General features: G+C 39.9%; 3 protein-coding genes across 4 annotated transcripts in view; all 3 read left to right on the top strand.

Annotated features, from left to right (window-relative positions):
* The first annotated feature begins 3 nt into the window (after positions 1–3).
* Positions 4–7,685, top strand: tut1 (terminal uridylyl transferase 1, U6 snRNA-specific). The gene is made up of 10 exons (XM_003438585.5): positions 4–244; positions 1,159–1,349; positions 1,449–1,655; positions 1,898–2,012; positions 2,119–2,246; positions 2,332–2,558; positions 2,650–2,759; positions 3,260–3,382; positions 6,054–6,146; positions 6,228–7,685. The coding sequence occupies exons 1-10, from the start codon at positions 169–171 to the stop codon at positions 7,352–7,354; spliced, it is 2,397 nt and encodes a 798-aa protein (XP_003438633.1). The 5' UTR covers positions 4–168; the 3' UTR covers positions 7,355–7,685.
* Positions 7,686–16,201: 8,516 nt separating this feature from the next.
* Positions 16,202–18,364, top strand: pyyb (peptide YYb). Its single transcript, XM_003438748.5, has 4 exons — positions 16,202–16,307; positions 16,511–16,698; positions 17,756–17,836; positions 18,108–18,364. Exons 2-4 carry the CDS (start codon positions 16,511–16,513, stop codon positions 18,130–18,132), a joined length of 294 nt encoding a protein of 97 aa, XP_003438796.1. The 5' UTR covers positions 16,202–16,307; the 3' UTR covers positions 18,133–18,364.
* Positions 18,365–18,558: 194 nt separating this feature from the next.
* Positions 18,559–25,443, top strand: part of mpp2b (MAGUK p55 scaffold protein 2b) — a 45,252-nt gene continuing 38,367 nt past the window's right edge. Inside the window, exon 1 of one of the 2 annotated variants that reach the window (XM_013274090.3) lies at positions 18,559–18,949. The gene's annotated coding sequence lies outside the window, so the exon portion shown is untranslated. Of the gene's footprint in view, positions 18,950–19,049; positions 19,257–25,443 lie in introns of those variants that run through there. The other variant, XM_025909850.1, reaches the window with a different exon arrangement.

A 25,443-nucleotide genomic window follows, 5' to 3' on the forward strand; every position in this document is an offset into this window, starting at 1 on the left:
ATTAAAAACATGGGAGCAACCCGGACGGAGTTTGGTGACGGACTGAAAGCAAACGCGGAGTCGACGCTGGAGGGAGATTTGAGAGGCGCGTGGAAGGTTGTTGGCCTCAAACTTGGCTAGCGACTTTTGTGCTTCCTGCGTTTGTCGTTATAACTTATTCTTTACATCATGTCAGAGCACAGTGACATAAAAACAACGCCTGGAGGGTTTCACTGCACCCTGTGCAACGTCAGTTTACCCAACTGTAAGTAATGGAAGCTAACTCAACCATATACGAGTCTGCTGAAGTGCTGTGAATGTAATAGTTTCTTTTATTTACAGATAATTAATAAAACTGCGGCGACAGTTTGAACGTTGCCGTCAATTCCGTCATAAGTTTAATGAGTGTTACCGCACTTTGCATATTACACATACATTACTAAATTATGTCTGCTTTATTTTCCCTAGCTTTAAAGATTAACATTACTCAGAGAAAATTCGTAATTTTTTTCTACAGCACTGTGCAAAAGTCTTGATCCGAAGGATTATAGTTTCCTTCCAAGGAGCCAGACTTACTTGCCATGTTGTAAAGTGTTGTTGAGCACTAGTTCTCCAGCCTCAAGGTTTTGTTTGGTTTGGTTTGTTTTTTGACATGGGCTGTTTTTCACTCATTTACAGTCCAGTCATTTTACCTGACCATTTTCAGAGTAATCTTTTGGTTGTTAAGCCGGTTAACGCATACCTTTGGCTCGTTCAAAAAAAACAATGGTATCTAACTCAAGGGATGGATCAGGGTTGTGTCTACACATAACAGAAAATTTAGTAAAGAACCAACTTAAAATTGTATATTTGGGCATTTTGTTACTAGCAGCAAGCTGCAAAAACATATTTTGTTCCCGTTTCTTTAGTTGAGTCTATGAAAAATGCCAAAGATAACACAATTTAGGCACAAAATAATAAACAAGAAGATTCTCAAAAAGCTATTAACCAGCACAGTGTGTCCTTAAAAAATGTCAGGCTTAAAAAAAAAACAAAACACTTATCTGTAGCAGATGTTCACTGTCTCAAAGTAAAAAAAAAAAAATCCAGCAAACACTTAGCACAGCACCTGAGAGATGCATCTGAACCGTTCCAGAGTCCGTACCTGAACTTTATTGAAGCATTATTTTTGTCCTGCAGCAGCAAGTTTGGATCAGCATCTGAAAGGGAAGAAGCATCAGACGCTGAGTGGCGTGCGGGCCACTAGGAAGACCCAGGAAGACCACAGCGTGTTCGTTGGTGGCATCAATCCTGATATCTCCCAAACTGACTTAGCGGAGTATTTTCAGCAGTTTGGGTCAGTCGCAGATGTCATCATTGACAAAGACAAGGTCAGATAACTGTATGCAATCCAGATGTGCACAGTCTTAAAGCAACCCCAAATCACTGCAGTTCTATTAAAGCATGACTTTGTCCCTCTGCGCTCACAGGGTGTGTATGCCATCGTGCAGTTCAGTGAGACAGATAGCATCCAAGCAGCTCTGTCCTGTATTGAGCATAAGCTGAAAGGCCTGAAGCTGCGCGTTAAACCTCGGGAAAAGAAGAATTTCAAGTTGATTCCCAAGAAGAAGAACGATCCCAAGAACCTCCAACAAGTTCTTGACCGCCTCAAACCCGACTTGTGTCAGTTGGTGTCTGTAAGCATCCTTTTCTAAAGTTTGCTAAAAATGTGTGTGTCTTTAAAAAATGATAAATACACTTGTTTGGTGCTAGTGGAGCCTTGAAACTCTTGACTCTTACTTTTATGAAGCAGGTTCCCTGGTAATAGACAGGTTTAGTGTAATCTAAAATAAGCAGCTTTGAAAAAAGACTAGACGAGCTTATAACATGTATGTTTGTTAACAAAGGGAGTACGGTGTTGCCCTTTGTTCCCCTCTAGGTGAACGCCCAGATGCAGCACGTTGTTGAGCAGTTTCAGCTGGGAGAAAATGAAAAGAACGCTCGAAGCTTGCTGGTTCAACTCATGCAGGAGATTTTTGTAGAGTTCTTCCCAGGTGATCTTTGTAAATATCCGTACACAGGTCGTGCCTGGATAATGGGGAGGGGAAAAAAAGCAAATGTTTTTCTAACTTTTGTGGCCATATGTTGGGTGTTTTGCAGACAGCCAGATTCTCCCATTTGGTTCATCTGTCAACACGTTTGGCATCCATTCATGCGACCTGGACCTGTTCTTAGACCTAGAAAACACCAAGGTCTTCCAGGCTCATGCCAAGTCAACCACAGAACAGGTTCGATGCGCACATTTGGTCACATAATATCACACATGTAGCTTGATAAAGAGGACGCCTTTGGTGAGATTCCCTCTTTCTTCAGCCAGGGGAAGGTGTGTCAGACGATGGGCGCTCTGAGGACTCCATACTGTCTGATATCGACCTGTCCACAGCCACTCCAGCTGAGGTTCTCGACCTTGTGGCGATGATCCTGAAACGCTGCGTGCCCAGCGTGCACAAAGTCCACGTGGTCAGCAGCGCTCGTCTCCCCGTAGTCAAATTCCATCACCGTGAGCTTAACCTGCAGGGGGACATCACCATTAATAACAGGTTGGTGAGCGAATGCAATATTGTGCAGCGTCGGCTGTCTTCAGCTCTGTTTTTATTTTATCTGTGAGCGTAACATGTTTTTCCTCACTAGACTAGCAGTAAGAAACACCCGCTTCCTCCAGCTGTGCTCAGGGATTGATGAAAGGCTGAGGCCTCTTGTGTACACGATCCGGTACTGGGCCAAGCAGAAGCAGCTTGCCGGTAAGACGCAGCAACTTAAAACAAGATCATTGAAACGGAAGCCTGTGTTTCAGTTTCCTCTGTATTTTAGGTGGTTATTTCATTTTCTGGTCAACAGATGTCAGTAGAACCTCACTGCCTCTTAGGATCGCTGATGCGAGAAGAGTGATTTTACAATTTTATTACCTTGTTATGATGAAATAAGACGACACAAACAGCTTTTTTTCTTGTACTGCCAGTGTCGACTCATATTAAAATCTTAATGAATGTTGCTTACTGACACTACTAATTGCCTTTCTGGTGATTACCTTTACTCTTGAGCCACGATTCCTCTATTCCAATTGTCACAGCAGCACAACAGTTACTCGGGTTTATTAGTGAACTGTAATGACGTTATGGCTGCGTGAGTCACCGTCAGTCCGAGTGCGTAAACAAACAGGTGACAAAACCCAACAAAAACTTGTGGCTGTGTTCTGATTCGTTTCTTCTTCTTAGTAATACTGTCACATTGTGGTGTGTAGGTAATCCCAGTGGTTCCGGTCCCCTTCTGAACAACTATGCTCTCACGCTGCTGATTATCTTCTTCTTGCAAAACTGTGAGCCTCCTGTCCTCCCTACAGTGGATCAGCTCAAAGACTTGGCCTGTAAGTGCTGCATTGCTTCTACACTTCACACAAGGACATTTTTGTATACTTAACCAACTGAATACAGTACTGTGCAAAAGTTTTGAGCCACCCCTCATTTCTTTATATTTTGCTTCCAAGGAGCCAGCCTTGCTAATCATTTTTAAAGTGGGTTTGAGCAATAGTTCTCTGGACTTTCTTAAGGTCTTTCAAAGCTCTTCTTTGGGCATTGGCTGCTTTTTTTTTTTAAATCCTCTTCAATCCAGTTGTTGTGCCTGACAAATATCAGAGGAATGTTTCTTTGTTTGTTAAGTCACTTAGCACTGAGCTGTGAGTCATCCAAGCATAAAAAAGGCACCTAATTCAAAGCAAGAACCTGTGTTGTGTCTACACATAACAAGCAACTAAGCAATTTTTAAATTTAGGCACTTTGTTACTAGCAGCCTGTCACAAAAACACATAATCTGTTCTCTTTTTATTTAGTTGAATCTCTGAAAAATGCCAAAGATAACATTGTTTAATAGGCACAAAAACGCACAGAATAGTAATTTTGAAGCCTGGCTTATCTCTACATGGTGTTCGCTTAGAAAAATGTGCAGACTGGACAAGTGGGGGACAAAAGAAGAAGTGGAAGGCCTAAAAAAAACATCTATAGCAGATGAACAGTATCTGAAGTCGTTAAGAAAAATCCAGCAAAGTCCTGACACAGGATGTGAGAGATGCACCTGACCAGTTAATCCATCTACTGTTCACTGAATCCTCATGAGAAATGGTCTCAGTAGAAGGGTGGCTGTCAAGAAGCCATTATTAAGGAGGAGACACAGGGAGAAAGAACTGGGCTGAAAACCAGTGGCATCGGGTCTGATGGAGTGATGAATCCAAATGAAAAATTTTGGTTAATATCATCATTAATATGTACGGAGGTTGGTAGAGGTAGAACAGTGAGTATCTAGTGATTGTCAGAGGTGGCCAGTTAATTTACCCAAGGGTCCACATGAGCTGCTTTTGTGGGTAGGTGCACCAATAAGCTGAACTCAGTTCTGCTCAGTGTTAATTTTATGTGATTTGCTGGTCCTGACTGCTGCATACCTAGATTTGTACAGCTTAGTGAAAAGTCCTTGCTTTGTTTTGCAGCTTTGCTAACAAAGCTTCACATATCTGTTCTGCTCATTTAAGTACTTCTTTCTTCAAATTGTAGTAATTAAACAGCAATCTGCTTTCCCCAAGCTGAACACACAGCTTTATCTTTGACTTAAGTGAAAAAGTACCTGTCTTCTTAAAAACTCTTTATTCTGCATCAGTCCTTTTTTGGTTTTGTTTTTTGTAGCTAGAAGACATTTTTGGGACTAGCAAACACACCTTCCAAATGTTAGTTCCAATGTATTTACAGTGAAGCTGCATTGTTTTACGCTGTAAAATAACATGAAAATGATCCCAAACATGCTGCCAGTGCAGTAAAAGCACCCCTGGGTAGAACAACGCACAATGGAGCACTATCAGTCATGGATCGGCCTCCCCAGAGCCGGGACGTCAATATGACTGAAGCAGTATGGGCTCATCTTAACTGCAAAAAAAGGCAGACAGTATCATTCAAGAGTTTTGAATGAAAGAAGCTGGGAGAACTATTCCTGAAGAATACTTCAGGAAGAAAAAAATATATATTTTATTGTGTACATTTCCAGTTTGACGTTTAATCTCTAAATTCATTTAGAAGTCAGGGTTTTTGTTTTTTGTCTTTTCCTGTGGAGAGTCAGACTGTTCATGGCTCCTTCAGCGGCTCATGACCACTTAAGTTTCTTTTTGTACCAAACACAGATCCTTTTACCAAAACGGAATAGAATAGATCAAGAGCTCAGAAACAAACTCCTTCTGATCTGGAAAGGATTATGCATGTCTGTTACATATAAACTGGACTACTGTAATGGACTGTATGCTAAAGTTAATCAATCATCTTCTGCCTGTTTACAATTAGTCTAAAATGCTGCAGCCACTGATTACTGAGTAGGACGAAAAAACGACATTACGTTCCTCCAGTGTTGGCAGCTTTGCACCGAGTCCCTGTGCATTACAGAGTCCAGTATAAAGTGGCACAGTTTGTTGTCTCTTGTGTTGGATACGCTCCCTGGAGATCTTTAAGGTTTGCTTCTCAATCACTCTGTGGTTGAAGCTTATTTCCAGAGAAGCTGCTGTTGCACCAAAAATTATGGGATGACCTCTCAAATGACCTCAGACAAATATGCGGCTGTTTTTAAATCTAAAATAAAGACACAGCTTTTCTGTTATGCTTTTGAAAACTTTGCCAGACTCTGTTTGGATGATTGATTACTGTTTGGTTTTTCATGTAAACCCTGTGAATGCGTGTAGTGTCAATGCTTTTTTTTTTTTTAGAAACCTGTTTATTCAATTTTATTTTAGTGTAAAGCACTTTGGTTTCAAATATGCTATATAAATAAATTTTTCTTTCTTAAACTACTGTTTAGTTTGTATGAGCACCCAGAGTTTCCTGACCCTACTTTTTGTGACTCACCGTACAATTAACTGTTTAATTTAAAGAAAAAAAAAAAACAGACTAAAACGACTGTTTGTATTAAAGGTAACTTAGATAATGTATTAGTCTTTTTTTGCTGTGACTTTAGCTTATGTATTGTTTAACTGTTTAACCTGTGTTAATAATTATTAAACTTGATTGCAGGTGAGGAGGAAGAGTGTGTGATTGAAGGCTGGAACTGCACCTTCCCCAGTCAGCCTATTGCTGTTCCCCCCAGCAAGAACACTCAGCAGCTCTGTAAGTTAAAGTTAAAATGTAAAGAAAGAAATATGTTAGTCAGAGATTTCCTCGCTCTAAACAAATCGTTTCTCTGTCCAGGTACCCTGCTGGCTGGCTTCTTCTCCTTTTATGCCAACTTTGATTTTGCAAGTAGTGTTATATCTGTTAGGGAGGGCCGTGCACTTCCAATCACAGATTTCCTCAGTCAGAATAAAGAGGATGATGCTTTGCAACAGGACCAGTCCACTAAGACACATCAGCAGCGTCCCAAACTGGGCCCCCTAAACCTCTTAGACCCCTTTGAGCTTTCCCACAATGTAGCGGGAAACCTGAATGAACGCTGTCAGCGCAGCTTTCAGAGGGAGTGCCAGGAGGCTGAGAAGTACTGCCGCAGCCTGCAGTATCAGCGAAAATCCACCAAGGGGAAATCGTGGGGCCTGGTGCGCTTATTTAGCCCAGATGGGGAAGCGACACCGTGCAAGACAGGGCAGCTGACCATCAGTATCCCGTTCAAGTCGGCCTCGCTCCCAGAACGACTGCGCGACGAACTGCACGCAGCGGGAGACGGTTTCCGGCTGCTGTGGTTTCAGAGAGTTTGCTCTGCTGTGGAGGAAGTACTGAAAAACGTTCTCAAGTGTCACCTCGCTCCCTCTAAAGATGCCGTATTTGGCGAGGACTCGTCCATTTCTGCTGAGGAAATGGAAACTACACAAGCTTCTGTCATATCGTCACTCAGTGACAGCTTTGACGGTGCTGAAGCCCAAATCGAAGCCAGCCCTCTGGGTACAGTTGTTATCGGTGGCAAGAGGCCGCTGTCTTCTGGCAGCGACGCTTCGGTGTCGCCGCAAGGCAAAAAGCCAAGAATGGCGAGACGAGGGAAGCCTGAGCTCCCGGCGTGGATGTGCATGCAAAAACACGTAGTCTGGGCAGGCAGGAGGAAAGTGAAACGGGAGCTGATCAAAGATGCTGACTCGAGGCCAGAGGGCAGCTGTGTGGAGCTGGAGTCCCAGGTCACGGCTTGCATCATTGAAAAAGAGCCAGAGCTCAAGGAACCCCTGCAGTTTAATGTTCAGCCCCAGATGCTGGGAGGTACAGAAAGCACAAGGGCAGTGCTCAAGCTAGAGCCGAGCAGCGACAAGACAGGAGTGTTTCAAGACTTCTTTCATTTCCTGGAAGCTTTCTTACCCAAGATGGTAGAGACATTGCTAGAAAAAGAAGAGGCTTAAAATGGGATATGTCTCCCTTAATGAAAGATTTTTTTTGTATTAGTTATGAAAAAAAGATGCAGTAAATGCTGCGTAAATGAATCATTAAAAAAAGGGACAAACAGCTGTCTATTATATACGTGTTGGCTCTGTCAGAATGTTTCTAATGGTTTTCATTCATACTGTACGTTTGTACTTCTGAGTTCTTTATGTTTCATATTTGAGGTTCTGATTAGCCCATTTTTAAGTTTGACGTGACTTAGTTTTAATGTCTTATTTTCAAAGTCATTCTGTTTGTTTAGACAGCTCCACATCTTGTTTTCAGCTGAATAAAGTCCTTTTGTAAAAACTCTTCCTGTCAACACTTTCTTTTACATAAAGAGTTATAAAGTGTAACATATTTGCAAAAATAGAGTTGTTTGTTTCACGGTTTTCCAGAAAGAAGCCGTTGGGCGAAGCTTTCTTTTTTTCTGTTTCCCTCGTCGGCTCTGTGCTCATATGACTTAGACAGATGAGAGTAATTATTCAGGCAGGCAGTCTGCTTTATTACAGCAGGACAAGGTGGAGCTGAGGGATGCACAGAGCTCCCATGTGCTGATTAACATCATTCATCTCACTTTTATAGGGAAATACAGATGGTCTGCTTGTTAGATAGGCCTATGGAGATAGCCGTGATGATAAAGAGCGTTGAGATGAGATAGTACATGTTAATCTGACGCCGGTTCACATTAATGACAGGATGTTTATTGTTGCCACATTATTAGAGAGGAAACTAATGTATGACCCAGGCGGTCACGATATTTGTGATCCCTCATGATCCACAGTGTATTTTGGGTCTGACTGCTATTAAAAAAAGGAAACTTGTGGCAATGTGCAGTTTTGGTTTGATTTTTGGTCCATATTTCATGATCCTTCTTCCTTTACATTTTGTAAGCAAAATAATGGAAATAGATTTATTAAAATGTGCAAACATCTGTATTTCTGAGTAAATAAAGCAAAAACAGAGTTTGTGCGATTCTAATGAGGTTGAAAGTTAACATTTGGTGTGACCACCTTTATTCTTCAATGCATCCTGAACACTCTTACTTCTTGTCATATTTTTAAAAAATCGTCTTCAGGAATAGTTCTCCAGATGTCTTGAAGGACTTTCAAGGCTCTTCTTTGTATTTTGGGCCCATTTGTTCTCACTGCTTCAGTAATGTTAAGGCTCAGGCTCTGGGGAGGCCCATCCATGACTGATAGTTGGTCAGTTGTGGGTTTTTCTAGCCAGGTCTGAGACTGAGACCATTTCTGATGAGGCGTCAGTGAACAGTAGAAGGATCAACAGAAGGGTCAGATGCATCTCTCAGGTCATGTGACAGGTCTTTGCTGATGTTTTTCTAATTCTAAAGGATATGACTTTCACATACTCGTCATCTGCTGCAGTTAGTTTTTATATATGTCAACTTTCATGTCATGCTTTTGGAATCAACTTGCTGGAACAGAAATACTATTTCATGTCAGGCAAACTATCTTTGGGATTTGTCATAGATTTGACTAAAGATGTGTGATTTTATGACAGGCTGGTAGGAATAAAGTGCCTTCAAATACAAGTTAAAATTGGTTATTTGCTAAGTTGTCTGTTATGTGTAATCACAGCATCGGTTCTTGCCTTTTTTCTGCTTGAATCCCACGTGTGGGACTAATAAAGGTTATCTTATCTTATCTTATCTTAGATCAGTGTTGCTAAGTGGCCTAACAAACAAACATTCCTCTGAAAATGGTCAAGGACAAGGACTGGACTGAAAAAGAGAGAAAAAACCTCTGAAAGACCTTCAGAATACCTGGAGTCCTTTGGTGAGATGGCGAACCAACAGAGTGAAAAAATCTCAACAACTGGAAGGGCTGCCATTAAATTCAGCACACAAATGCATGACCAGAGCTTTAATTGCCATTAAACTTCATCTTGCGTCATCATCAGGGCGCACTTTATGTTTTTACAATATTTATGACTACCGCCAGTAGTCATAAATATTCTCCTGCTCTCATCAGCCAGAGCTATAATTTACTGCAAACAAAAGGATGTCGGCCTGCTAAAAATGTTAAATCTGCTAAAAACAGTCGGCATTGTTATTTTAGCGTCCACATTTGGCTCACAGCACTAGTGTCCAGCCACACAGAGCCCCCACCTCTTTGCCTCGCTATGCCTTTGTGACAGCAAGCGAGAGGAATTTTCCATCCATTTGTCCCGTCATCGTCAAGGAGACGCCGTTTGAAGTCCTTAGGGAAATTTCTTTAAATTTGACACAAATGGTCACATGGGACTGAAGCATGATTAGATTTTATGATCAGTGGTCACAAAATCAACTGTGATGATTGACATAATCCCAGAATTCATACCCAGTACTTTAAAAAAACAAAAAACCCCTAAATAACCTACCCTTTATTCCCAAAGTCAGATGTAGGCTCCAAACCCTCTGATGCTGTAGTTGGTAAATGGTTAAGAAAATAGATGGATGTCTTTGTAGATTTATTTTCAAGTTTCTTTGTTTCTTTGTTTTTTTTAAGCTGAAACAATTACTGTTGTTGTCTGTGGTTTATTCTTGATGGTGCTATCTTTCACCGGCTCTCCAGGCTACTCCAATATCACCGTCGCTTGTTTTCAAAGGTGCTGCTGGTAAACAAAGACTCACACACACACACACACGTGCACACACACACTTTTAAAGCCTGAGATTTAAAGTGATTGATTGCAAAACTGCCGGGGTATTTGCTGCTGGTCAGAGTCAAGAAAAAATAACATTACTAGTTGTGGCCACACTCATACAAGCCATTTTCCTCAAGTTTCCATTCACAGAGGAAGGCAATCTGTTGTAAAAACCTTTCCTTCAAATTGGCAACGCAACAAGCGAGGACTGACGCAGTTCAAAGGTTTTAGATTAGAATCAAGATTTTCTTTTTGTTACATTACACGTCTGTAAAGATACTGCCAATGCCCAAAAGTGCACGACATTGCGTGCATTGTGTTCCTTGCAAAATTGAGGTTTTCATAGTGACTGACTGTATACATGAAACTCCAAATGTGCACCTGTTTAATGATCAAGGGCTAGAGGCAAGGCCAGGAGGTGATTGGGTCATACAAATCCTATTTAAGATATATTATCCACGGTATTAACTGATTCACAAAGGCATAAATGTTAGCTGTTACTTTGGGAATGGAGCCCAAAGTCAATAAATTAAATTTCCTTATTTGCATTTGCACTGGAGTCACATTTGAGCACCACGGCAACTAGTTATCATCATGTCATTGACACAGAACGCCAACCCTGTAACAGAATAGCTCAAAGTGTCCTGCAGCAGCTGATTTAGGACCAGGAATGCTTAATTGAAAGCCAATGAGTTTGTGTGTTTAATCTGGAAGCCATCCTCCCTTGTGTGGATGCATCAACACCAAGAAACTGGACACTCATATAGAAGCAACACATTTGGGCTTTTCTGCACTATTTATGTCAAACATGATTGTTAGTTTTTGTTTTTATCAGGTCCAACTCATTCCAAATAACCAGGAGAAATTAAAAATGCATCCCAGACAAGCGCCTGGATCTCAGGAGGTTAAGGGTTAAAGAATAATAAGAACGGTAGCGTGGATTTGATGAAGGATGTGGGATGGGTGGTTCTCCCACTGTAGATTAAAAGCTTACTTGGAGACAATCATCACCATATTGAATTAAACGAAGTCAGTGCAGCTGTTGAGATACAGTATTATGAAAGAGTCCGGAGATTTTGTCAGGAACCATCTCAAATCAAGAATATGGGATGGATATAGAGATATTTTCATTACCGGACACCATGAATTTTAGGGCACTGAATAGTTTTCTTTCCCATCTGAGCTACGCTGTCCTCTTTATTTATTAAGAGCACAACTCACCAAATAAATGTTAAAACTGCACATTTTTAATGTTTCATCACTCATAGCATTTTTCACATAAGCTAGTTCTCCCCTTGTGATGAACTGGGAGACTGTCTAAAGTCTGTCTTTAGCCCCGTGTGTCTAAGAATCCAGAACAAACTTCAGTTTAGGTTGATGTTTTTCAGTAAAACAATCTTGATATTTCTAGATAAATTTCATTATTTTTCATTTGAGTATGTTTTCTACATTTACATCTTATGTTATGTTATGTTATGTTATGTTATGTTATGTTATGTTATCTTATCTTATCTTATCTTATCTTATCTTATCACCTGACCAACATCTAGGCTTGAAATGTGTAGTTTCATACCACTTTTCTCTTTTTATCAATCGAGTAATAAATACTTGGCTTCATAATGACTGACTATAAAAGGGCTGGCCCTAAATCAGATGTTACGAGATGCTTTGCAGATCAGTCTGTTTTGAATTTGCCTTTCTGTGACATGATGATAATATTTCATTATTGCTGTTTTAGTAAAGTAACATAGTGCAAATATCACCCAAATGAGGACTTAAATATCGTCTCTTTTCTGTGGCTCACCTGTAGAGTAACTCATCGTGTCACCCCTCCCACTACCTCAAGGAAGTCCTGGCCTACGCTTATTGATAATTGGCTCACATGGGTGGGTCACCACATTATTAGAATGCACATGCATTAGAATTTCTTACAATACAAATTGGAAACATGAGAAAAATAGCTGAGGCGAATATGATGATCAGTGAGAGGGGATATTCATAATACGGTCATCTCTGGCAGTAGCAGGAAATGAGCGCGGGTCCCCTTTAAGAAACCGCTCAATAACGGTAATAATGATAACAGTTTGCATTAATTAAAGGCCTTTTAAGGCATCCAAGGAGCACATGTAACCTTTGTGAATTAAAGATGGGCACACAACACGTGCATTCATAGACAACAATGACTCTCTTTGTTGCTTGATTAGTTATTGATGACCAACTAATTCCATGAAACTCATTTGGTGTAATTACTAAAAGAATTGACTTTGGTAGGTGTGCACCGTGCCTGTTAGGCTCCAGGGCGTATTCTTCATTTAGATTCTCCCATGTTTTGAGTAATTGCCAAGTCCATCGGGAAGATATCCCAAATCAATCCCCCACAGATTCAAAATCCCCACAGTTTACAGGAAATATCAAATATCTCCATGAGGTTCTTTGCAATCACATCTAGTATGATCTCCTTTTTTCTTACACCTCACATTATAGAGCATGACAAATTTTCAGGGGACAGGTTGGACACCTAAATAACACAATGACTTCCTTAATTTGTAATATCTTTGAGGACATTCACCGAATTAAATCATCAGCCCCACTTGAGCTGTCTAACCTATGTGTCATCGCCCATCTGACTGCCGCTGCCAGCTTGTTCATATACGTATCCGTTGGCGAGATATTGATGTAATGCGTCAGCTCTGCTTCCCAAAACAGACAAATGGTCACAATGAATGCTGCAGCTGGCGGAGAAAGCCCCGGGGGGGAGAAAGGAAATAATATGAGGTATCACTGGTTTGGAAACCAAATGAGAAAATGTGAAGCCCTGACTTGTTATTTGACCCCGCTGTGGCGAAGAAGCTCATTTTATGTGTGTGTGCACATGTGTCACCGACAGACAGACAGTAAGTATGTACCGTGACAGAGAAATGTGTGTTATGCTTGGCCTCCCATCTACGGCGCCCCTCATAGACCCCTTTCGAGCCATTAATGTGCTCTTGAATTATTGCCCTTTGCTGGTGGGCAGCCCCGTTTTGTCTCCCGAGGTGTGCAAACAGACCTGGCTGTCTGAAAAGCACTCTGCTCATATTAGCTGCTACCCCGTTCGGGAGATAAGGCGAAATAAAAAGGGCCTAATCATTTCCCCCTTACTGTCTGCAATGGCAGGAAGGAGTCAGACATTCTCCAGGCAGATTGCTCTTACACCACAATGGGCTCCCTGCATATGTGTGTGTGTTCTTATTTGGACTGGGAACTAGCTTGTGTAATGCAAATGGAAATGGAGGTGGGTTTACTATCTAAAGTAAAGACAGACTTACAGGAGAAAAGCTTTTAGGGCTACATTTGGAAATTGCAGGTAAATGCCTACAGTAAGTAGATTTGCTTAAGTTATGCTAAGCTAAAGAAGTCTTTCATTTTAAATGTAATACGGAACATTGTAACACACATCAGCGGCACCAATATCACTAAAGAAAAGTTGGTAAAACTGAACAAGACAAGAGAGAAAAAGTTTTTTGAAATCAGTGGCACCCCTGCATGTGCTATTATCTTGGCCTTGATGGCAATCCAAACACTTCTCCTCTATGCAGGAGCCCAAACTGCTCTTCAGAAGTGCATTAGCTGGGGCTTATTCGACTGTGAAAACTTCACTGTCTGCCCTTTCTCTTATCAGGGGCCTGTTACATTCTTGGTGTTTACTGAGAAACCACCAAGCTAATGAGTTTGCCTTGTGCATATTGTTGTTTCTTGCCATTGACTTTTATGGGCTTTTGAGAGAGTGCAAAGAGGTTGACCACTGGAGTAGAAATAACAGGATAGCCACTGTTATCTTGGGGAAATGGGTGCTTACAATGAACAGGACAAATATCGGTCATCTTGAATAGTAGACTACTTATTTATTATTTGATCAGTGTAAATTAAGCACCCTATCCAAGCCCGTCGGGTTGTTAAAAGCTAAGATTTACCAATTTAAATTCCATTTTTGCTATTTTGCGTCAATTTCAGCATCGCTGGTTGTATAAAACACAATTGCCCCTCGCTATCGGTTTGAATTATTGTACAATAATTGCTTAGAAATGGTCAGAGCAATCAACGGGCAATACCACAATCCACTTACAGCCTTTATGGCAAGGGAACATCCACTTTAATTTCTTGTTTATTGTCCAAAGCTTTGCAGAGGCTGTCAGGTGGAATTTATGCCTGCGTCAACTTGGTTTTTTTGACAAGGGCTTAGGGACAGACAAAGGAAAAACCTTTGTTTTTTACAACTCTATAAAACACAGGAGAGAAGAGTTTTCATGACTTCCCTCGGGAGCCGAGTAGGACAAACATGCTCTTATGTTCTACTCTATGATGACAGCGTCTCTGATTCATGCATTATCTCACACGAGCCTTTAAAAGGTTACTGCAAATGTTGAGTTTTTGATGTATGTATTGTAGTTGTGCTGTAGTTTTGCTTTTCTTGCATTCTGAGGATGATTTGAAAGCATTCTCTGGAGAATTACCTAACGTAATATCTATGTGGCGTTGCACATCTGTGTCATGTTTAATATCATATAATAAGATTCAGGCAAAATGCATGAAAAAAACCAAACAGATTTACGATTGTTTGCTGACTTTGTGAATTTCAAGCTAACCTTTGGGTTGTAAAATCAACAAGGAGTTGCAAGTATCCCCTACAGCTTCATTCTCACACAACAATTCAACAATGAAAAAATGCAGAGAAACAAAAAACATTTACCATCTGCACACCTCCATCTTGTGCAGCTTGCACACAAACCTCAACAAAGGCACTGCAGGATGCCTTCAGGCATCATGAAGTGAACAGCGAATTGTGAAGATCCAAGATACACTGGAGCTGCTTCACGGGTCACACACGTGAGCGTTTAACAGTCAGCATGAAAACTCAATACCTGAAAGGTATCTTGTGAACATGACATCCATGCATCACGAAGGTTATGTTGTTGTTTTCGATGTTTGGTTCTCCAACACCTCATTAAATCATTTAATTCAAGCATTCACTGAAAATGAAGCACACTGCTGCCACTTTCACGTGAGTGCAATGGCCCGAACACTCATGTGTGACCTATGACCCTTATGGTTTTATGGCCATTTGAATAATGCATGCTGTGGTGATGATTCAAAGCAAGCTAAGCATGTTCAGACTAATAATTACACAAGTTAGGACAATTCTAGAAGTCTCTTTTCTTAAAGTAAAAGCAGAAATTTCCACAAATCTTTAAAAAAAAAAAAAAAAAATCTTATTCTTATAAGCATGCCATCACCACTACCTGTCTAGTCAAATTAAACTCCCAGCTGCCAAAAAAAAGTTTAATTAAAAATAAAAGTAAATGAAAGATCAACTGAAATAAACTTTCTGATACTGACATAACCACTTACTAAAGATCTTGTGCTTGGCTCAAAGGTTATTTTGGGAAATAGACAACAATGTCTGCAAATTAACAATTATATGCCAGGATTTAGAAAACTTTGATATTTATGATATTTGTGGTGTTATTAATTTGGATTTTTTTTTTTTACATGCTATTTAAAAAGAGAGAGAGGAGGGGGACTCTGGTTTGATGTTAATGAATTTTCTTAAGGTTTCTTTCTTGGAAACCAAGAAAAAAAGTGAAGGGAACTAAAAATCTATGCAGCAGAATTTATAGTTGCATTGCTGCATCATAGACAACACATTCATCATAGAATGAATTCATTCACATAAATGCAAAGAAATACAGAAAGTTTTCCGCTATGGGAACAAGGCAGTGTAACAAAATAACAGTTCACTGAGTAATCGTGAAATAAAGCAGGACTATGTGAGAACAGTGATAGGTTACAGAGTTAATATGTAATGTGTGTTATAATGTTTTCTCTCACATGTTAAACATTATATATCTCACTCCTATTAACGCCATGCTATGGTTTCTAAAGAGCGGTTTGTGTTCTTTTCTATATTGTTGCCCTGATGCGCTGTTCGTGGTGCTGAACCCACACTGGCTAACCCAACAGTAAAACCAGCGTCTTTCCCCCCCATAAACCCAATAAAACTTCAGAATTCAGATAAAAGCCAAATATCGGAACCCAGGCACTTAAGTTTAGTTTCTGCTTTTTTTTTCGTGGGGGAAATAATTACCCCATTTACGCACGGCCACTAAAGCCGGGGGGTGTGGTTAATCGTTAACTCAGTGCGCATCAGATGTCCATCCAGACTATATAAAAACCGTGAACTGAGAGGAGAGAAACAAGAGAGGTGCACTGCCGAGGTGACAGTCACATCATCAGGAGACAAATCAGACAGTAAGTTATTTCTTACTCCTCTGTTTCTCTGTTGCGTCTTGATTTTTAACTTCACCACAAACACACACAGACACACACACACACTGCGAAACTTATTGCCACTTTGCGTACTTTCATATAACCTTTGTAATACTCTGTATTCCTGTGAAACAGAGCCTTAGCAGATTTTGCCTTTGATGTGATCGTTCCTCCTCTCTCCTCAGATGGCCAACACGCTCAGATCGTGGATGATGCTCGCAGCGCTCGTCGTCTGCATCCTGGTGTGTCTGAGCAGTTTTGCGGACGCCTACCCTCCCAAACCAGAGAGCCCCGGGAGCGACGCCTCACCGGAGGACTGGGCCAAATACCACGCAGCCGTCAGGCACTATGTCAACCTCATCACCAGACAGAGGTGAGTCTCTAAAAGAAAGTTAAAGGAGTTGTTTTCATCAGGTTGTTTTCTTAAATAAGCTAATATGTCAGATGGAAAAGGTGAGAAAGAAGAGAAGAAGGCTAATAGATGCTGGATAAACTTGTAGGGATGCGGTACCTCTTCATGCTCTGGTTGGATCAGATACAAAGTCCTTTGATGTGAGGGATTAAAGTCTTGGGCTCAAGGACAGGTTTGCAAGGTTTGCCAAATGGGGCATGGAAGCCCTCCCGTTGTGGCATGACTCAGTCACGTAAGGTTTGTTTAACACTTTAAATCAACGCTTTTCAGATGCTGGTGAAGAGTCCAGCTATTTTTCTTTTTCTGCAATCCAGACAACACTTTTGGGTTATTATGCTTAATAATTCTGCTTAATAGTGACAATAAGAGCAGTCTGGCTTCAGACCAGAGGAAAGACTGTGATGCTTCTGTTGATACTCCAAATCTTCTAATACATTTTCATTTTCCTTGTTTCCTGACAGGTGAAAGTCAAAGCTGAGTCATAAATATTGAAAGTTAGATTTTTACATGTCTGGGTGCTTAGGTTTCCCTGTAGATGGATGCTGAGTGTAGTCAATAATGTCATTAAAGGTAATTAAAAGAGCTGAATCTACTATTGAACTCAAAGGGCTTCACAATGCAGCCCCTCCTACCTCAAATAGAAGCAGGTTTGCTCTTCAGCGGCCAAGCATTGATTTTCAGTAAAGAGACTTCAGTACTATAGTCAGACCTGATTGGTATGTTTGCCTTGTTGTACAGTGGGCAGTGAACCTGAAAATCCTGCTTTGCACTCAGACAATTGCAGAACTGATATGCAGACTGCAGAGACCAAAGAAAGAACTGGCTCTCAGAGACTCAACATGCAGCATTCAGCTGACCTGCCTGGTTCTTATGTTGAAATTCATAGTGAGCCTCATGGTGTCATACCAGAGCACTTGATGAAATGCTAATGCTGAAGAGCAGAGAGAGTTATCACGTGAGCAAGAACCTCTAATATTTAGTCGTACTTGTTAAATATGCTGGTGTGGACTTTCTTCAGGTATGGGAAGAGATCAACCCCTGAGGAGGCGGTGGCCTGGCTGCTGTATGGAGGAAATTCAAACCAAGACACTGAGCCACGGTGAGTAACATGCCATGATGCCTAGAAGATTTTCTTTTTTTTAATGTGAAAAAATTGAAATAGGTGTATCAAATTCACTAGGCAGGCTAATAACCAATATTGAATAAGAGCCCCATTACCAGAAAGCAACAGTTAATTAATACTCAGACTAAACCGACTATATTATTTAACTATGAGAAATCTTTTAGCGCTTTTACAAACCACTTATTAAGATGCAGCGGGCATCAAGTAATGAAACCATTTTTTAAAACTATCTCTCTTTTCTTAACAGCTCTGACTATGTTGACCAGTGGTAAATGAGTCCAATTTCAACACACAATCCCGCACTACCAACACATCCTCAAGAAGCAACCTGCTCGGGATCCGGTGATGCCATATGTTTAATTATATGATAAGCATGTATGCCTATTTGCTTCACTATGTTTGTTTGCCCTTCTAAGTACATATAATAATTCTTCTCCCAAATGTGTAAATAATTTGTATTGAAATCAAATTTACAATAAACACCTCTGTGAATTTAAAGTATTACACTGACCAACGTGTGCTTTTGTAATCCTGCATTGTTATTATTATTATTAGTAGTAGTTGTTGTAATAGTGGTAGTAGTAATAGGAGGATGGGAGTAAGAGTATTTGTAGCAGCTGCACTGTAACGGCAATGACTTTGATTGCCGCTAGGTGTCACTATATAACTAGAAAACGCACATTTCCAAGTTCTGCTCTCCTATTGCTGCTCCTGCATGGGTTCACATCGACGGCAGTGGACAGGCTTTAACTTCACACAGGGGCACGAGCCCAAAACACGCGTTTGCCATCACAAAGCCTTCTTGGACGTCCTTTGGAGGGGAAACAAGACCGGTGCTTAATATCCGGCAGCCTCCTGGCTTTTAATCAATGGATCCATTTCTATCAGCACGCGAGCCCTTTTATGTGCTGTCTCGTTAAAGATAGCAGTTTGTGTGGGTAGCTGCTGGTTTTGTGAAAGTGACTGCACAGAGGGGGAAAAAAGGCTGCCGAGCTCCAGCAACTGTCAGTCTGATATCTCACACCTTCTTCTTCTTCTTCTTGCTGCATCTCATATCGAGAGGGCGTCCGGATAAAGGTGACCGGGCAGGTGAGCACCTCATCCTGTGGTTTATTTATTTATTTATTTATTTTTCACGCGGTGTTTAGTTTTTAGCGGCAGTGGGTAGCATTAATGCCGTTAATCGAAGCAAAGCCTTTCCCAGCGGCGTAGTCTACCTTCCCCACTCGCCAGGTGTCTACTGTTACAGGCTACGTGCAGTCTTCATTACCCCGTTCTTGTCATTAAAGCTACCCTACCCTCCACAAAGAAGTCCAGCTATATCACTCCTTGTCTTTATGAGCGTTTCTGAGGAGAAGAGACCGTGCTGCCGTTACGAATTCCTGTTAAAATCCAGGTAATGTCGTGGAGTCGTTTCTCGAGGTTACGCTCATTCGCCTGGGGAGGGGGGCACTAATGCAATTTTTATTGAGCTAGCCTAATTGGCCTCAGGCTACACGCTGTTTGCTTCTGTGTAAAGTCAGAACAGGCAAACAGTATTGCTCTGTATGACAACCTAAGGCAGAATTATTGTCTTTTTTTTGTACAATGAAATGATTTGTTGGGAACATTGGTAACAGACTAGATTCGATGCTATTGCGCATGCCCGTGTAGTGGGGATAAGTGCAGGTGTTGGAGCGCGTGAGGACTACCCAACCAACAAAACGCCTGATTTGTAAATAACGAGCAATAAGAGAGAAGATACACAATAAAAGGTTTATTTAGGCATAGAGCCGCAAAGTAATCTATAATGTGGAATATTATCGTTATATTAGTCTAAAAAGTACTGCTAGTGTCTTTAAATTAAAAACATTAAAATGACCTTTGTTTCTGATTTAGCCTGGACATTATTATTATTATTCCTTTAAGTAGGGGCAATGACCATTGCTATTTATTTTACCTCTAAATTAAAATGTAGCAAAATATATAACTACCACGTTGTGTTTAATGCTGTTGCCTAAAAGTGTGCCTTCTTTAAAATGTATTCCAGATTGTTCTTCAACAATTTGTAGCCAACAGAGTTTGTCTGATTTATAGATTAGAGGCGTTTAGGTTTGTTTTGATGACAATAAGATTGGATATCCAAAAATTTGACCAAGGTTTTTATTTATTAATCAGTGTTTTATGACATTAATGTTTAAAGATGCACTCACTGAAACAAGCGTGCATTTGACCGATTTTTATCTTGTGTCCCATGTCCTTTGTCGTATCATCCCTCATACCTGTATGTCAGCTTGCCTCGTGTTTCCTGAGATTTCTGGTGTTTGGGGTCCCTGCTTTGCAAATGTTTTGGACTTTCTGTATTCACTTTGAGCTGACAGCTTAAAAACTGAATGTTGAGTCTTTGTTTCCTGAGTCCTGCATTTGGATCCATAATCTACATGATACAGTGCTGAGTTGTAACAGATGTTTTTAGTTTGTAGAGGAGATTGGGGGTCTGTTGCAGTAGCATGACTTCAGCTGAGACAGATTTTATTCACTTATTTAGATCATGGCTAAAGTCCAATTGGTAAGACATTTGTCATTTCTGTAAAAATAACGTTAACGGTTGTGGAGCAGCTTCAAATAATTATAACAAATAAACATGTTTGAGTTTCATGTTGTCAAAGACTGGGATTTTTATAGGTTTTTTTAAGGTGTAACAAATATTTTTCCCTCTGGAGGAAAGTGCCTTGTTGAAATCTCCTGTACAGAAATGAATCGTTACAGAATTTTGCTGTTTTTTTTGGAAGAGCCCTCCACGTGATAAACATTTATTCCAAGTTTCCCTAAAAGCGCCATAACAAAAGTGAAAATGGCGCTGTTGGATTTTCATATCAAATCTCAATCAAACAGATCTCATTCGAAGAGCTTTTTTACTGGGATTAAAGAAACTTCTGCCTTCTTATCAGTTTTATTTTGGAAGTGTGAGGTTTACCATAAATTTCCCAGCTTTGGGGACTGACTAGAAGACTGGCAGTTGTGGCTCCACTTCAACAGAAAGATTTCCGAAGGAGTTCTTTAATCATTTAGCAGCTTTGCTTTAAACTTTTATTTATTTTTTTGTTGTTTATATAAAGTGAGAATATATGCCTCGCGCAAGGAAAATGTAAATAAATGTAGTTCTAGGCATTGATTTAGATCAAGAGAAAAATGTCAGCATGTCATAGCCTCAGTTTAGTGCATAAACAAACACTAATCCTTTTGTATTACTCAAACTTTCAGGAGGATTCAAAGAGCTACGTGTGAGTCACAACCAAATGCAATAAAACATTATTTTATGATACATACAGAATACTCTTAGTCAAACCACCTTTAGTGATTCTCAACTGTGACTCTGTTCAGCTTACTGCTTTCACAGCCCCAGTGATGAATTACTGCATCAACTAGGAATTCTAATCAATTGTAGCAGGCTAAAAGAAAGGCCCCATCCACGCTTGATTCCACAGGGAGATTAATGAGTCGTGGTTCACATAGCCTCAGCATCTTTTCCCAACCTCTATTCATAAGAAATGACCTGCTCATTACTCTCTACCTGCCACCTCGGCCCCTTCAGCACCAGGCGGCAACTTGCAAAGCTTTAAAAGGGAGCCAAAGTGAAAGTGCCAAAACCTACACTCACTAGAATGGCCACTTGAAGGTGGCTGTAAGAGTGAATCCCTACGGACCCCACGTTTAAATGCCTAATTTAACAACAGAAATAAACATGTTCACATCCCGGCAAAAAAAAAAGGTGGACTGGTCGTCTGCTAGGCTACCGGTACTAGACGTCTCTTTTGGGGGACAGAATTGTAATGCAATTTTCAGTTTCAAAGGGTTTTCCTATCAGAACATAATAAAAAGTCATCTGTTCTTTTGCAGGTCCAAATACAACTTCATGAGCAACACATGACATAAAACACGTGATTACTTATTTAGCAAAACTCAGTGGACAACTGAGTACATCCTTACTGCTTCCATAGGAATTAATGGCATAAATGCCAGTCAGGTGCTGCTAATCAAAGGCATTTGATTAAGTAATAATCAGTAAGTTTGATCATCTTTATAAAAGCAAAGGTTTTTGCAGTTTGGCTGGTCTAGAGTATTCAGGTGTGTTTTACCATAAATGCAAGGAAGAAAGATATCAGGAAGTATGTTAGAAAAGCAATCGTTGTCTTCTTGGAAAGGTTATAAGGTCATTGATAAAGAATTTGAAATTTATGATTTATGAAAATTCTACACATGGAGCACATTCGAGATAATTGCCAATCTTCCTGGGCATAGCCATCCCAACAAATTCACCTGAAGGTCAGACACTGCAATGCTCAGTGAAACTGCAAGGACCCACCAACTAAACATTGGATGTCAGTAAGATGTGCAGATCATGTCTATATTGGGTACGTCGGTCCAAACTAAGTCTACGATTTCGACGTCCAGCCATGACCCAACTTAGACATCAATATGACGTTCAACATTTGAACTTTGGTCTGCATTCCTTCACACATAACTGTTACTGAACAAAAAAACATGGCCTCCACCCACTGGAAACATGGGGCTACAGAGGCTATAGAAGCAAAAATGACTTCTATAATGAGTCAAAGTAACCCATACGTGGAGATCGTACGGACGACAACACTAGACGTCCCCTTCAGTGGACCAAAATTAGACGTGCAAAAATGACATATAAAAGATGTCACAACAACGTCACATTGGGGTAGAGTGGACCAAAATTCTTCCATAATGATGTGGGAGGCTGATAAAGTCATACGGAGAATGATTACTTCACGTAATTTTGCTAAAAATTACAAGCTCTTGAATCATGGGGTGTACTTAGTTTTATCACACTCTGCTTCTGCATTTAGATTTCTCTTGGGAAAGAATGTACTTCCTTTTTCACATGACTGTACCCGTTCGCTGTGTTTACTAAAGCTGTTTTCACACTACTGTTGATGAAGCAACTAGTCATTTTGTAATGAAAGCTGCTGAAATGAAGAGACAAACCGAAACATTACAAAGCTGGCGTCAGATGTTGTTAGCGTACTCCAGAGCTGTACTAAAAGTATCTGTATTGCACTGTAATTTTAATATTTTTACGCATGGCATACTGTATTGCGTTATACTTGATAAATGCTGATATTAGTCAGGCTAATGTAAGTTATTTCATGTAAAACATTTGGGTTCAGTGAAACACCTACAATTATATTCCATCACGACAAAAAGAAAAAGCGATCCTTTAATGAAATCCAGCCAGGGTGCTGATTGTTAAAGCTTCCCCTGGGTAGCTCGCAGCACTTTGCCTAAGCCCTTTACCCTTTCACTGATACATACATGACATTTAAGTCTAATTACAATCCCTGTCACCAGAGGGAAAAGGAAGACTCGTAACACTTAAACCACAGGCTATTAAATATCTGGTTTTCAAATGATATGCAGTGATTGCACTAAATTGTAGTCATGTTGCTTTAAAATAGAAAATTGGTTGTTTTTTGGGGTTTTTTGTGCAATCCAGCATAAAGCCAAATACAAAGCAAAAGACAGAGGAGATAATGAACTTAATTGAACTATTTGAGAATCACAAACTGTCTCGTGGCAGAAATGGCCATGGGGTCTGAAAGCTGTTAGCTGATTGTTAATCATTTGCCATCTACAATTAGATTTTTAAAGCCCCGTTAAGATAAAGTTTCATTATCAACCTCAATCTCTTCAACGGAAAACTACATCTGGTGTTCTTTTCCATGTTGTTTCTTCCTGCAGCCAAACTGTTGTACACTGGGTGTATTAATATGCATGTGGGGAGCAGAGCACACTTTTATTTTGAATCACTCAACACTGATTTAAACTGGTTTTCAGTTGAACGTTTCCCTCAAAAGACCTCCACACACTATCATGATATGTGTCAGTATTTGTAGTGAGTTGAAAGTTAATATGATCATCAGAAGGTGATATTAAGGGCACTTCTTCCATTTTTTTAAGGAAAGAATGAACATACCAATGTTCTCCTAGAAGATTTCATGAGACCTGCTAAGCTGTAATATGTTTTTTCTGTAAGAATAATAAAAATGAATCCATGTAGGTGAGAGAACTTAATATGTTTTAAAGTATGCTTGTTCGAAGTTATATTGCAGCACTTTTAGCAGCAGATGTTACAACTTCATCACATCTTAAGGAGTTGGCACATAAAGCCACTACTGTGTGATAGCATATCAGTAGTGGAAAGTGAAGAAACGCTGTTGGCTTGTGGTTTTGGCTTAACTGACTATTTAAATTAAATTATTTTAGTTTTTAACAAAGCAAAGAAACAAATTTCTAATCCATTTACAATGGAAAAGAATTGCTTCTCTTAGAGCGCTGGGCAGAATTTAATTAAACACACATCAGGTCATATTTGTTGCTTTACAAGTAATTCATTTATACTTGATATTTTATACAAATAATTTAAATAATGCATATAGCCTAATCGTTGTTTATAAGCTTGAATGTATCTTGTTGAAATCAGATTACATACAAATAATTATTTTCATACCTATATCTCGTTTTCTTACAGCGCCCTGTTTTAGTTTACTTTATTTAATTTTTTTATCTTAGCTGCATGTCGTAGGCCGGAGGAAGCAAAATTTTGATCCTGTGTATGTTCTGTGCAGAATTGACAATAAAGTTGACTTTGAGTTTTCAATTTTTCTTTGCGTACTTATTGCTCTGGTTTGTAATGATCACAAAATGAGCGTTGGCGTGTGCTCATCATTAGGTTTATTTATAGCATAATAATGTCATAAGCTAGGGTCATGGGTGGTTGTGTCATTAACGTAAGATTTTTTTATATTGATTATTTTTGCATGTACATACTGATAAAGAAAGAACATGAAATGCAAAATGATGGGAAAGCTTGAAATGTCACTTTGCTACACACTTGTAACACTTGAATCCTGTTAAAAGGTGCTGATCATGATCTTATTAGTCATTAGACTCCCACATTAGGAAGGTGTGGGTGGGGCATTCCTGTTACCATTATGCTAACATCAATAATATGGTCAGTGCTGTGACACAGTGATTCCTCAGCTCGAACACTCGCATTTGGTTGGTAATGCGATTAATTTGTTCTGGATGGGATTGAAACTCATTATTGTGAAGTATAGTCAAACAATGATAACAAAACCACTTTCTTCAGTACATCAAACATTAAAATAATGTGTGAGTTTTGATGGATCATGAGTCAGAAGAGCTACTACGTCACTGACATTTTGGTTTTTATTAAACAGACTGCTGCTCCTGGTATTCCAGTACTATTACACAGTAGTGGAAATGTATGGAAGCCTAAAGTTTTTTCAAGATGGCAAAATATCAGATATTTTTATTAGCTCCAAAATGTCATTGTGCCTTTAAAGTGTGATTTGTACATTATAATGCACATGTAATACACTGACTGTATGGGGAAAACACACAAACATACACATATTAGTGAAATTGCACTTATTTTAAGACAAACAGGGCTTTTCATTGTCTGTTTTGTAGATGAATGGCCCATTAACATGAATGTTCCGGGAATGTGCTTGTCTTTATTTACACTAAAAGAAAGGGAACATTTTTGG

This window comes from Oreochromis niloticus, linkage group LG8, assembly GCF_001858045.2.
Source record: "Oreochromis niloticus isolate F11D_XX linkage group LG8, O_niloticus_UMD_NMBU, whole genome shotgun sequence".
In the NCBI taxonomy this organism is placed as follows: domain Eukaryota; kingdom Metazoa; phylum Chordata; class Actinopteri; order Cichliformes; family Cichlidae; genus Oreochromis; species Oreochromis niloticus.